This window comes from Polypterus senegalus, chromosome 2, assembly GCF_016835505.1.
Source record: "Polypterus senegalus isolate Bchr_013 chromosome 2, ASM1683550v1, whole genome shotgun sequence".
Taxonomy (NCBI): Eukaryota; Metazoa; Chordata; class Cladistia; order Polypteriformes; family Polypteridae; genus Polypterus; species Polypterus senegalus.
Genome location: NC_053155.1, coordinates 120,327,362 through 120,340,597, shown reverse-complemented (window position 1 = coordinate 120,340,597; position 13,236 = coordinate 120,327,362). Strand labels below are relative to the sequence as shown.

The window sequence follows — 13,236 nt, the reverse complement described above, 5'->3', positions numbered from 1 at the left end:
CAGTTAAGCTTCTTCTTTGCTGAGTATTCTTCTTTTGAGTATTTTGCATATTTGAAACAATTTTGAACTTTTAAAGTCACTGCCCCAATTTGGGCCTATGCAAGCCTAAATCCTGCCTTTCGACTGTTCGGGCCTGGCTGCCTGGGGTGAGCCATATTTTTAAGAGGCTACTTCAGTGAGGTCTTGGTCTAGCCTGTTTGTTATTGAAGTCTTAACACCCTTTTCACCATTTTGTGCTGCAGCTTCACAAAATTGAGGAGCAAAGTAAAATACCAAACCTGTATTAAACAGTGTCAATATTTTATTATCAACATTATTTTTTTACAAATCAGATTGGTGATTATGAAAAATTTGCCCTCACTACACTTTTAAATGTTTTAGACATTAAACTGCTGTAACCTTTGACAGAGGTATTGTTTAACACAGTCCAGTCACTCCAAAGTAACAGAATGACACATGCCAGCTATTAAAATGTTCTGGGATGTTCTTCCTGATTGTAAGACTTTTGCAATGGGTGATGTTGAAAAAAAGAGACACAATTTCATTTTCAACAATGAACAGCTCAATAATTTGTAACAACTAATGACAGATGCATGTCTAAGTCACACCACTGAAATTAAATCTGCTACACTAGGTAGCTATTTACCTAAAAATAAAAATGCCTACCAGGTTAATCTGAATGCTGTTAATTCTAATTTTTAAAAGATAAAACACAAATAACTGGTTGATAAGACAAAACATTATTTTAAATCTGGGAGAAACTGAAAGTTAGATGAGGGCACCATGGCCAAAGTTATCAGCAAAACTTTAGTCATCATCATAGCCTGTATCTAGCACAAATGATTAGATAATAAAGGAGTCTTCAAATTATAGAGGATGGGAAATGTGTTTGTTACTTCAAGTGACTGTGAATGAAAGATGAGGTGCAGGTTTTTCTGATCCCTTGATGGGCTACACACAATAAGTCTCTTTTGGTAGGTGGGCCAGAACAGAAATGTTTTACTGCAGTAGTTGAGGTTTGTCTTCTCCATCTGTGTCTCTGAGAAATTCATTTGAGCAATCAATCAGGAGTTTGAGCTGCTGGTGCACATTAAGTATGTTAAGGTTGTCACTGGGTTGCTGCTTTCTGAAAAATACAAGAAAAAAAACTTTAGATGAAATTCTAAATTGTATTATTTCCAAATTTAAAGAGCCGCTATTCTACCAAGAGTTGGAAAGTAAATATGTTACAAAATGAGAAAGCTTAAGAAAATCCATCTTAGGAGAAAGACTTAATAAAGTTATACTAGGCAAAGAAGACCAGAGTAAACAAGTGATAAAAAAAATGTAATGTAACAAGATCAGTTCAGTTCGGATTTATTTCCATAAATACAAATTACAACAAAATACCTTGAAATTTTCTGTCACAACCCACCCTTGATGGTTTCCGGTTCATGACTTCAAATAGGTAACACCATGTATAAATCTATTGGGAATGACATTATAAAAATAATGCCTACATGGACTAATTAGCATACAACCTTAACCAGTAAACATACGGAGAAAACAGAAAGTAGTGCAGATGGATGGAGCAAGCCACAGGTGAACAGAAGAGAAAGAGGAACGTTCATAGACGTAGACCTAACAATGTAGGAAAATGAGACAATAAATTATTGGTTTTCTTTGCTTGATGTTGACACGAATTCAAAACGTCTCCAAGAACCGATACAACGTGGAACTTAACCGAATATGATGCACTATTTAGGAAAAGTTATCATGTAATTTGTGTAGACATTTGCCATTAAACTAGTGTCTGTATATGATTTAGTATGAGTGCCGGCACTGCATATAAATATTGTGATTTTAGTGTGTCTCATATAAAAATAATATGATTTGAGTACACATTACCCACCAGCACTGGGTAACATTTTGAATCTATCTATCACACACAGTCACAGAGGTAAGACAAAAGATGCATACTCCCGACGCCGATACATCAGATTCCCAGCACAGTTTCATGCATAGCATCATTTGTTACAAGCAATGGCAGAACATAACCATTGATGAAACAGAATAAGAGAGAAAAAAGAAGAAAAATGTGCAGCCTGAAGACACGGTAAGGCTATGGACAGTTCGCAATTGGTAGAGCATCTGTGGAAAATATTAGAATTCCACCCACGATGACATTAGTGAGAAAACAAGCGGACAGGCAATGTGTTCTTACCTCAACAAAAATAGTAACAAGAATATTTCCTAAAATATAATTATTTCCAGTTTCCTCATATTTTCAAAAACGTGTCTCAGAAATATGGAAGGCGCATTTTCCTAAATCGAAACCTTTGCCACTTTACTGTGGACATATTCAGGAACTTCAGTAAGCCCATGGCTTTTGTTTTTACATTTAGACTCATGCCCCTTGAGGCCCATTTTAAACTGCAAGAAAGGGAATTGGGCACAATATTTTTTTAACATTTATAAAAAATTATTCACGTTGGAACATAATTTCAAATTCGTGATTGTGAAGAAAAAAAATTCAGCTTGAAAACTACTGAACTCATCCTTTAAGCTCTGTAAAGACTATATGAGGTCACATCTAGAATATTGTGCAGCTTCACTTGCCACGTTAGAAAGAAAAAGAATAGAGTAGCATCACACAATTTACACACAACAGCTAAAGGACATATCATTAGGACTTAAAGAACTTGCAAGGAATATTTACAGGTTAAGAACACAGATTAAGAACATACAGTATTTAAAAGAAATGTGTAAAGCCATAAAAAATACATACAAATTAAAAAATGTAAATTGATGCCAGCTGTTTAAATTAATTTAGATAGGCTGTGAGGGCCTAAACAGAAACAAACTATGACACAATATTGATTGGGAAACACTAGCAGAATAGAAATTAACAACTATGTTGGGCTCAGTAGACTGTGTTTATCAAAAGCTAAGTTTCTTATTTTTTTCACCTTCAATAAAAGCATGGAGTTGTAATTCCAAAATGTGAAATTATGAATCCTCCTCTGTCTCATCTTCATCCTAAAAAAAATCAACAGTAAATATTACGAACAATAATAAAAAAAAGTATTTTTCTTACAAGTTTTGGGAAGTCTTTCCCAACAGCATCTGGGTCAAGACAGCCATCAAGTTTGAATGAATCACCAGAATACCACAAGGTGTATTTCCACACACATCCACACTCATTTACTTATGCCAGACCTGATAATCAAACATGCATGTCTATAGGGTATTATAGAGAACCTATACAAACTTCAGATGAGACGTCCAGAGCACAGAATGAACCTAGAAGGCCGGACCTGTGAATTAACTGCATTAACCAGTGCACCACCATGACACAAGACTTATCCATTATGAAAGCTCCTGTACTATCAAGCAATCTAGCTATTCAAAATTACAGCCTTATTGTTAGCTTTTCTGTGTCATATATATATGTTTATATCTAATAGCTACTTCTGTATTTATTTTTTGCTTAGAACAATTGTAGATTTACAGTATTTAATTATCTGTAACTATTGCACTGTTTAGGAATTTGTATTGGCTGTTGTCCTGTCATGTACTGTATTGTCACTACATTTTTCTGCATTAGTGGGACTAGTAACAAGTGTTTTTCATTGTATTGTAAGGTATAATGATAATAAACTGAACTATATTAAAACTGATTAAAATGATTTAATCATATGCTGAAATATTTCATTCGGTATCTCTTTCAAGTGCTAGTGAAATACCATGGAGGTTAAATCCGGCATAGCATTTAGGCAGACAGTTCTTTTTGGAGTTACTCAGAGAAGATGGCACAATAAGCTATGCTACAGACTCAGTCTTCAAGTTTCTCTGAAAGAACATTAGGTGTGTTCTCCATCTCAATACAGTAGCCTGCTAGGCTAATTGAATGTTGGCATATTTTTAGGCAGTCATGTTGTCCTTGTCAATTTCACAACACTGTGCAGTATCGCACATTATTTTTGCTGAAACTGTGCCTCATATGTAAATATTAGCATCGCACGTGAATAAACTGCTGGACATTTTGGTGCAGCATGTGGATATTTGTCTGTACTTCCTATTTATTCTCAGTTTGGAGATGCAATACAGCTTACAACAGCAAGCACAATAGAGATTAAAGCAGCACACAAGTCAAATCTCTAGTTCTTCTGACAGCCCCCTGTATGCATTGTGTACTATCAAATGCAATGCTGAAAGTAGTCAGCGAGGACTACATAAGCAAGTCACAAGTCAATCACAGTTGTTGATGAATGGCATAAATAAATGTTGGCTGCACTAACCAACAATGATCAGTATTCAGCTCTGTTGGTCAAAATTACCTTACAAATTGAGCAATACAATTACTGAAGTCTGAATCACATGATTGCTATTGTTAATTAGGCACTGGTCATCAATCACAAGTATTTAATTGTGAATTTTTTTTTTTATTAATTTTATTACAATCCATACAAAGCAATCAAGTTTTTACAAAAAGAAAAATTAAGTTAATAACAGATTGATCCACACCCCTGAGAGAGAGAGAGCAAGCGTTAAATTTAAGGCTTGTAAACATACCTAAATTAATAAATTCTCTGTGCTTTATAAACTTATTTTAAAATATTACTGATTAGATCCTGCCATGTTTTGAAAAAAGTCTGCATGGATCCTCTAACTGAGTATTTGATTTTTTCCAATTTCAAAAATTATAACACATCGGTTTCCCACGGACTTAAAAGAGGAGAGTTTGGGTTCTTCCAGTTTATCAGAATAAGTCTGCGTGCCAACAGTGTAGTGAATGCAATCATGATTTGTTTGTCTTTCTCCACTTTAAGCCCCTCTGGAAGAACACCAAACACAGCCGTTAATGGGTTAGGAGGGATTGTGAGTCCAAGGCTGTCTAAAAGGTAAGTAAAATTTTTTGTCCAGAATAATGTTAATTTGGTGCAGGCCCAGAACATGTGACCTAGTGAGGCTGGGACTTGGTTGCAACGTTCGCAGGTTGGATCATGTCCTGGAAACATTTTGGAGAGTTTTAGTGAGACAGATGTGCTCGATATATAATTTGAGTTGTATAATTGTATGCTTTGCGCATATGGAGCTCGAGTGAATTCTCTGCATTGCTACTTTCCACTCCTTTTCTGATATATTAATTGAGAGATCTTTTTCCCAGTGTACTCTTGGATCTTTGAAAGGGAGGGATTGTAAAATGATTTTATATATTGTAGAGATGGAGTCTAACTCCTTGAAATTGAGCAATAATTTTTCCAGCATGGTTGAGGGTGCAAGATGAGGAAAATCTGGAAGGTTCTGTTTAACAAAGTTCCTGATTTGAAGATAGTGAAAGAAATGTGTAGCTGGAATGTTAAATTTGGAATGTAATTGTTCATAGGATGCAAAGACGGTGTCTATATAAAGATCTCTAAGCAAGTTAATTCGAAATTTTTTCCAGATATTAAAAACTGCATATGTTTGTGAAGGTTGAAAGAGGTGGTTCTCTTGCAGAGGTGCCACAGATAGAAGCTTCTCCGTCTTAAAATGCTTTCTACATTGGTTCCAGATTCTAAGTGAGTGGAGCACAATTGGGTTATTTGTATATTGCCGATAACGTGTGTTTATTGGAGCAGAGCAAGGAATACAAAGAAGTACTGCAGGATTTTACTTCTATTGCGGTCCAAGCCTGTGTATGTTCTTCTATTTGTGTCCAGGTTCTTATCGCCTGTATATTTGCCGCCCAGTAATAAAACTGGAAGTTAGGTACAGCCATGCCGCCTTCTGCCTTTTGTCTTTGTAGGGTCGCTCTTTTGATGCGTGGATGTTTTGAATTCACAATAAATTATGTTATTGTTGAATCTAATTGCCTAAACAATGATTTATTAATGTATATTGGGATGTTCTGAAATAAAAAAAGGAGTTTAGGAAGAATATTCATCTTAACAGTGTTAATTCTTCCAGCTAGTGTGAGATGAAGAGTTAACCATCTATGCAAGACTTGTTTAATTTTTTCCATGCAGACAGCGAAATTTTACTGATAAAGAGCTTTATGTTTACTTGTGATGTTTACCCCTAGGTATTTAAACTGTTCTGCAATGATAAAAGGTAGGGTATCTAATCTAATATTATATGTTTGAATTTAATTGTGAATTTGACAAACTTAGGGCACTAAGCCCACACTCATTCACTGGCCCAAAGAGAAGCGCCCATTAATGTACACTGCACATCTTTGAAGAAAACCTACACATGCACAAAAAGAACATAAAAACTCTTAAAAATGTTAGTGGGTTGGCAATCAAAACCAGTTCTTTGGAGGAGAGGGCACCCATGAACAGACAGGCATTACTGACTTTTAAGTACACTTTTGCATATTGTTTTAAAATATTAAAATGATAGATAGATAGCTGGGCCACCATTACTTGTTTGCAAAGCACATAGTGAAACTAAAAAGCACATATAGAATATAAAGCAAAGGAGATTAAAGAGAGCCCACCACTAAATACATGTAAAACTATTAAACCAACAGCATCAGAAAAAAGTTTTGGCTGAAACAGAATTTTCAGCATTTTGGGCAAGTTATTCCAAAGTGTACCTACAGACCTCTTCCATTGCTGTTCACTTTGAAAACCTTAATAAGAGTTTATTATAAGTCCCAATGCAAAGCTATATTTAAAACAATATCCACTGAAAAATGAAAAATTGTAAAGGCAGTGGCAATTTCAATCTTTAATGTGATGAGTGATTCAGAAGGCACCTTTTTAGATTTCATTAAACCAAAACAACGTTTTGCAAATCAAATTCATGAGCAGTTTTTACTTCAAGACGGTGTTATGCTCAATTGTCTGTAAGAATGTATCTTGATAAATGTATAGCACAATATAATGCTATAAAACACAATAAATACTCAACAGGAGGAATCTCAGTAGCTGATAATCAAGATCACAGCACTCTTACTGTAGCATTCATTTGCATGCATGAGTTATGACAGTCTTAAAAACACACACAAATATTCCAATGGTGAGAGGGACAGGGAGAGTAAAACAAAATAAAAACAGAAAAATCAGCTACCTCTGTAATGGGTTCTTCTTCATCCTAAAACAATTTTAAAAAGAACAATAATACAGATCTACTCAAGCATAAAATAAGGATTAAATGGATTCTAATGGATAATGTTAAAAAAGGAACACGGATGTGTCATGAAATGCATGGCCCACCAGTTAGTAATGAGAAGTAAGTACATATGATAATTATGTCATTCTATTAACAACATGAGGGATCAAAAATAGATTTAGTAATCAAATTGGAATGGATGAGATCAAGAGAGACCCTCAGACATATCATATACCTCCAGAGCTTCTTCATCATCCTAAACAAATGAGATTAAAAAGTACAATTTGTAGTCAAGCATTTAGCAGTACAATATTTTCTCCTTTTTTTGTTGAATAATAATAATATATTTCATTTAGACAGCACCTTTGTCATGCTCAAGATGCTTAATATAGATGGTACAAATTGCATAAAAGAGGTATGGTAAACATATAAAAGTTGCAATATTAATAGTACACGGACAAATTATGTATGTTTAATACTGCAGGTCTTGTAAGAAAATAATACTCCCAAGCTAATCCACTATGGTTAAAACACAAAACATGTTTAATATTAAAGAAGGAGGCAAAAACCAAAGTTAATTTAAACTCAGATTAAAACAGTTTAACATGTGGTTGAGAGTGACATTAGCAAAGGAAATGAAAAAAAAAATCTGTCTCAGTAATAAATTTGGATGTTGTTAAACTAGCTGAAGTCAGCTTCTGTGTAAGTTAACATGAGGAACAAAGTGTTCTCTTTAACAAACTATGACTTTGATTTCATTTGCTGGGTGTTGTTATTTTTCCATTTTGTTTGATCACTTTAAAACATGAACACAGTGAGACTCCTTATTTTCATTTTTTTTCTCATTCTATAACTAATATGCCAGCTATACTGGGTGAGGGTGGAGGTTTTCAAGTGGTTTATGAATCGTTTCCCTCACTGCGTTTACAGGCACACACATAATAGGGTTAAGGTGAATAACCCAGTTAAGGCAGAAACCTGGTTTGTTAAATATACATCTGTGTTTACATGCACAAGTATTCTTCTGGGGTTCTCCTTTGGTGAAACATTCTGACTTCATTAAACTGTGCAAAAAAGAATTAAATATCCTCATCTGCCACTGTGAATCTGAAAACAGTTTCTGAATGGTTTAACAGGTGGAGGCCACTGACATTTTTCCCTCCTCATCTTTTCTGACTGTTTTTTCACTAGTTTTGCATTTGGCTACAGTCAGTGTCACTACTGGTAGGATGAGGCGATACCTGGACCCTACAGAGGTTGCACAGGTAGTCCAACTTCTCCAGGATGGCACATCAATACGTGCCATTGCCAGAAGGTTTGTTGTGTCTCCCAGCACAGTCTCAAAGGCATGGAGGAGATTCCAGGAGACAGGCAGCTACTCTAGGAGAGCTGGACAGGGCTGTAGAGGGTCCTTAACCCATCAGCAGGACCGGCATCTGCTCCTTTCATCAAGGAATTGGTTGAGCACTGCCAGAGCCCTACAAAATGAACTCCAGCAGGTCACTGGTATGAATGTCTCTGACCAAACTATCAGAAGCAGACTTCATGAGGGTAGCCTGAGGCACTGACATCCTCTAGTGGGCCCTGTGCTCACTGCCTGGCACTATGGAGCTCAATTGGCATTTGCCATAGAACTGCAGAATTGGCAGGTCCACCACTAGTGCCCTGTGTATTTCACAGATGGGAGCAGGTTCACCCTGAGCATGAGACAGACATGAAAGGGTCTGGAGAAGCCGTGGAGAACCTTATGCTCCCTTTAACATCATTCAGCATGACTAGTTTGGTGGTGGGTCAGTGATGGTCTGAGGTGGCATAAGCATGGAGCGATGCACAGACCTCTACAGGCTAGACAATGGCACCTTGACTGCCATTAGGTATCGGAATGAAATCCTTAGACCCATTGTCAGACCCTATGCTGGTGCAGTGGGTCCTGGGTTCTTCCTGGTGCACAACAATTCCTGGCCTCATGTGGCGAAAGTATGCAGGCAGTTCCTGGAGGATGAAAGAATTGATACCATTGACTGGTCCCCACGTTCGCCTGACCTAAATCCAATAGAACACCTCTGGGACATTATGTTTCGGTCCATCCGACGCTGCCAGGCTGCACCTCAGACTGTCCAGGAGCTCAGTGATGCCCTGGTCCAGATCTGGGAGGAGATTCCCCAGGACACCATCCATCGTCTCATTAGGAGCATGCCTCAATGTTGTCAGGCATGTATACAAGCACGTGGGGGGGCCATACAAGCTACTGAGTACTATTATACGTTGCTGCAATGAAATTTCGGCAAAATGGACTAGCTTGCTGCATCATTTTTTCACTTTGATTTTCGGGGTGTCTTTGGATTCAGCCTTCTGTATGCTGATAATTTTCATTTCTATCTAATGATGTGTCATCCTTTCATTCCTAACACATTACCCAGTCCATATCAATATAGATAACTAGCATTATTTTTTTCCCATTGAGATCTGATATGTTTTCAAAGTGTTCCCTTAATTTTTTTGAGCAGTTTATTTTTTAGATTAGTCGTTCCTTTAAAACGTAAAAGTTATCAGACTACTTAATGATGTTACTTTTAACCTGTTACCCTACTGCTCTTGAGATAGTGTTGCTTAGCTTAGCATTGTACGTTCAGCTGATCAACAAGAATTTAGTAATTTCTGAAATACTGAGATGTATCATTTCAGCCAGGAAAACACAGATATTTTACAGATATTTGTACATCAGCAGAAGTTGCTATACACTCACCACACTGCAGCACTCATACAAGTATAAAGTAATTTCCTGCCCTGGCAAGATACAGTAATTCATTACAAATTAATGGTATATTCATGTTCCATTGGAATTAGGGAAATACAAGCCTTCCCATCACATGAACACCATCCAAGTAGCAGTCTCTAGCAGGATTATCTAGAAATAACTTTGTTGCCTGAATTTCCCAAGTTGTGACATAATGCTGATAAATAAAAATAATAATCAGCTCAGCTTTGAAATGGCATTTGGAGGTTGTATTATATTTAGAGGAGTATGATACCCGTTTAAAGCATTTCCTTTGTGTTTTTTTCCATAAACAACATTTGCAATAATCTATATCTGCTTTCTGTTGCTGATTGTGCAGAAAATTAACAGGAAATGTCCGTTACTTGATGTGTGTAGGCATCACAAATTGTAAATATTAAAATTTCTACAGAACATGTACCCATTAAAATTAAAGCAGGGGGTTAAGAAGTACTTTACCCAAGAAATGCACCTAAGCAAATGAGTTACAACAGAGTGCTGACTGCCACAGGACGGAGAATATATTTTCCTAGAATATATTTAAAAAAACAATCTTTATGTTCTGTTATGTTAACAGGAAATATACCAAAAAACTCTGTAACTCAGCGTTTTTTTTCCTTGCTTAATAACGGTTAAGTATGAGTTCCTCATGTAAACTCAAACTGTTGCATATTTTCATATTTATAAGATTGACATATAGATTTGTTTTGTAAACCAAAGATATACACAAGTTGCTGTAGGATTACATTATTGTTTAATGGCTGCTGACCCTTGGTTTGATTGTCTTGACAATAAATATAAAGTTTTCTCTTGAGTTTTAGTCATGTAGTAAGAAATGTACAATTAATTTAACTGTTTTCTATCCTTTCCATCTGTACGTATAAGAATACTTTCATCACTGTCATCAACAACATGCCTACAATTAAAAGACCTCAAAGTAGATGTTTACACTTTTTTTTCCAGGATAAGTACTTGATCACCAGTTTCACTTATTTCTGACTGAGTTTCAAAATTTATCATAGAGCAGTAAAGTTTTGTTCAATTGTCAAATTCTGCACTGGCCAAGAACATACTAGTAAGCATTGCATTAGTCTAATTATCCATCCATCCACTATAACCTAACTACAGGGGGGTCTGCTGGAGCCAATCCCAGCCAACACAGGGCGCAAGGTAGGAAACAAACCCCGAGCAGGGAGCCAGCCCACCACAGAGCACACACACCAGGGACAATTTCGGATCGCCAATGCACCTAACCAGCATGTCTTTGGACTGTGGGAGGAAACCAGAGCACCCGGAGGAAACCCACGCAGACACGGGGAGAACATGCAAACTCCACGCGGGGAGGACCCGGGAAGCGAACCTAGGTCCCCTAACTGTGAGGCAGCAGTGCTACCCACTGTGCCACTGTGCCACCGTGCCGCTCTAGTCTAATTATAGTATACTTTAATCAATGTGGACTGTTTAAAAAAGAAGTATTTTGTTTTTATTTCTTGGTGTACAATTAGAAGGGCTCTACTATTTAAATACACTACAAAAAATATATTTGTTTAAATTCAGATTTACAAAACTACATTTCTACTAGTTTAGAAACTATTTTATTAACATATAATATACTAATGGTACATTTGTGATGCTTTATTAACATAAGCTGAATGCAACTTTCTAGTTTTGAATACTGTCATTAAAATGAATATGAGGAGACCCTGCTATACAATGTTAATAATGACCAAGAAAGTGTGAAATATAGCAAAATGACTTCTAGTGGGGCTGTTTCTGACAATTTACCTGTATGCCAGGGATGTGGCCTGAAGACTACAATTCTTAGAGCTACTAGCCAATACTACTCTTTGTAAAAGAATAGTTTTATTCATCAAACTAGTAGAATTTTTATCTTTGCTCTCTTTTAAAGAGAACTAAAGAATGTAGTTGACAGGTTAAACTCATTACAAATTTCAATACATGTTTCCAGTCAATAGATAGATAGATACTACACACTTCATATGCCATCTTGGTCATATGAAAAACAGTTTGAATGTGTTCTGATGTCTACAGATATTATGTTAAGTTTAGTAAATTATTTGGCTGAGGTAGTACTCTCAGCTCAGGTTTTACTAAAACATCCTCAAATATCGAAGTGCCTGTTTCACGCTTGGCTCTGTAATAAATCATTTAATACCAGTCTTTTGAACGCACACAATTTATTTGACAAATCAATAAAGAATTTCTCAAAAGAGAAAATATAAGTTAACCTGTAAGAAAACATAGACGCGAAAAGGAATAATAAAACAAAATCAATAGTGAAAAAGAAGAAACTACCTCAATATTTAGTTCTTCTTCTTCTTCATCCTGAGAAAGTAAGTGTTGAAAATCAACATTAGAAGAAAGAAACTGGCAAGCACTTAATGTTAAATACCATGTCATACCATTTTTTAAGCCCACCTAATCCTGAACAGGGTTACGAGTTTGGAGCCTTTCCCAGCAAGCACAGGCCGCAAGGTAGGATCAGTACCTGGACAGGATGCTAGTCCATCAACATACCCACACCACACACACTAGGGACAATTTAGCAATACCAGTCCACCTAGCCTGCATGTCTGATATTTATAAAAAGGAGGTTGTTACTTAAAGGGTGGAATAAACGCAAGATTGAAATAGAGAAGGGAGATAAAGGGAAATAAAGTCAAGACTGATACAGTATCCTTGGTTACTGTCATGCCTGTAAAGAATGATTCATGCAAGGTAAAACACATACAAGAAATGAGGGGTACTGTAAAGGGAAAAAGGAATAGATGAATATTAGGAAACGTAAATGTCAAGAGAATGACTCAAGGAGATTGAAGAGACAGTCATGCCACGGGGGGAACAGAGTACAACAGAGTTATGGACAACTGGAAGGTAAACAAGGTGGTAAATGATGGAAGCAGTCAGCTCAGAGTACCTCAGAAACGTGTAGATCTGTTTCACCCTAAACAAAAAATACACACAAACAAGTGTAAATAAAGGAGGATAATAATGTAAACTCTCACAAAAAGGTCATAAACTCATTATTGATTTGCAATTAATGCATGATGAGTCGCTCTTGCTGATGAAGTATTAATAAAAGAACTGAGCACCCTGATTTTTGACCCTGATACCAATCAATCCGTAAATACATCCAGAATGCGTGTAGAACACAACACTGTGAGGCAGGAGAGACAGCCCACTATGCCTATTTTAAAACATCAGTACTGAACTTACTAAACATTACTCTGATTAAACTTAGGTGACTTAGCATTGCTTAACTGACACACTTACAGGGTGTGCCTGTGTGTTCGCCCTGCTTAGAACTGGTGCCCTTTCTTGGGTTGTTCCTAACTATGTGTCCGATACTTGGTGGGGTA

At 36.5% G+C, this 13,236-nt stretch overlaps 1 protein-coding gene across 12 annotated transcripts in view; it reads right to left on the bottom strand.

Annotated features, from left to right (window-relative positions):
* Positions 1-942: 942 nt before the first annotated feature.
* Positions 943-13,236, bottom strand: part of sh3bgr (SH3 domain binding glutamate-rich protein) — an 88,113-nt gene continuing 75,819 nt past the window's right edge. For 5 of the 12 annotated variants that reach the window (XM_039744481.1, XM_039744482.1, XM_039744489.1 and 2 more), the window contains 6 exons: positions 12,795-12,821; positions 12,173-12,202; positions 7,316-7,336; positions 7,039-7,062; positions 2,949-3,018; positions 943-1,126 (listed from right to left, as the gene is read on the bottom strand). In XM_039744481.1, the coding sequence (XP_039600415.1) occupies positions 2,989-3,018; positions 7,039-7,062; positions 7,316-7,336; positions 12,173-12,202; positions 12,795-12,821 (132 nt within the window). In that variant the 3' untranslated portion in view covers positions 943-1,126; positions 2,949-2,988. The remainder of the gene's footprint in view (positions 1,127-2,948; positions 3,019-7,038; positions 7,063-7,315; positions 7,337-12,172; positions 12,203-12,794; positions 12,822-13,236) is intronic. The other 7 variants (XM_039744479.1, XM_039744484.1, XM_039744487.1 and 4 more) reach the window with 3 other exon arrangements.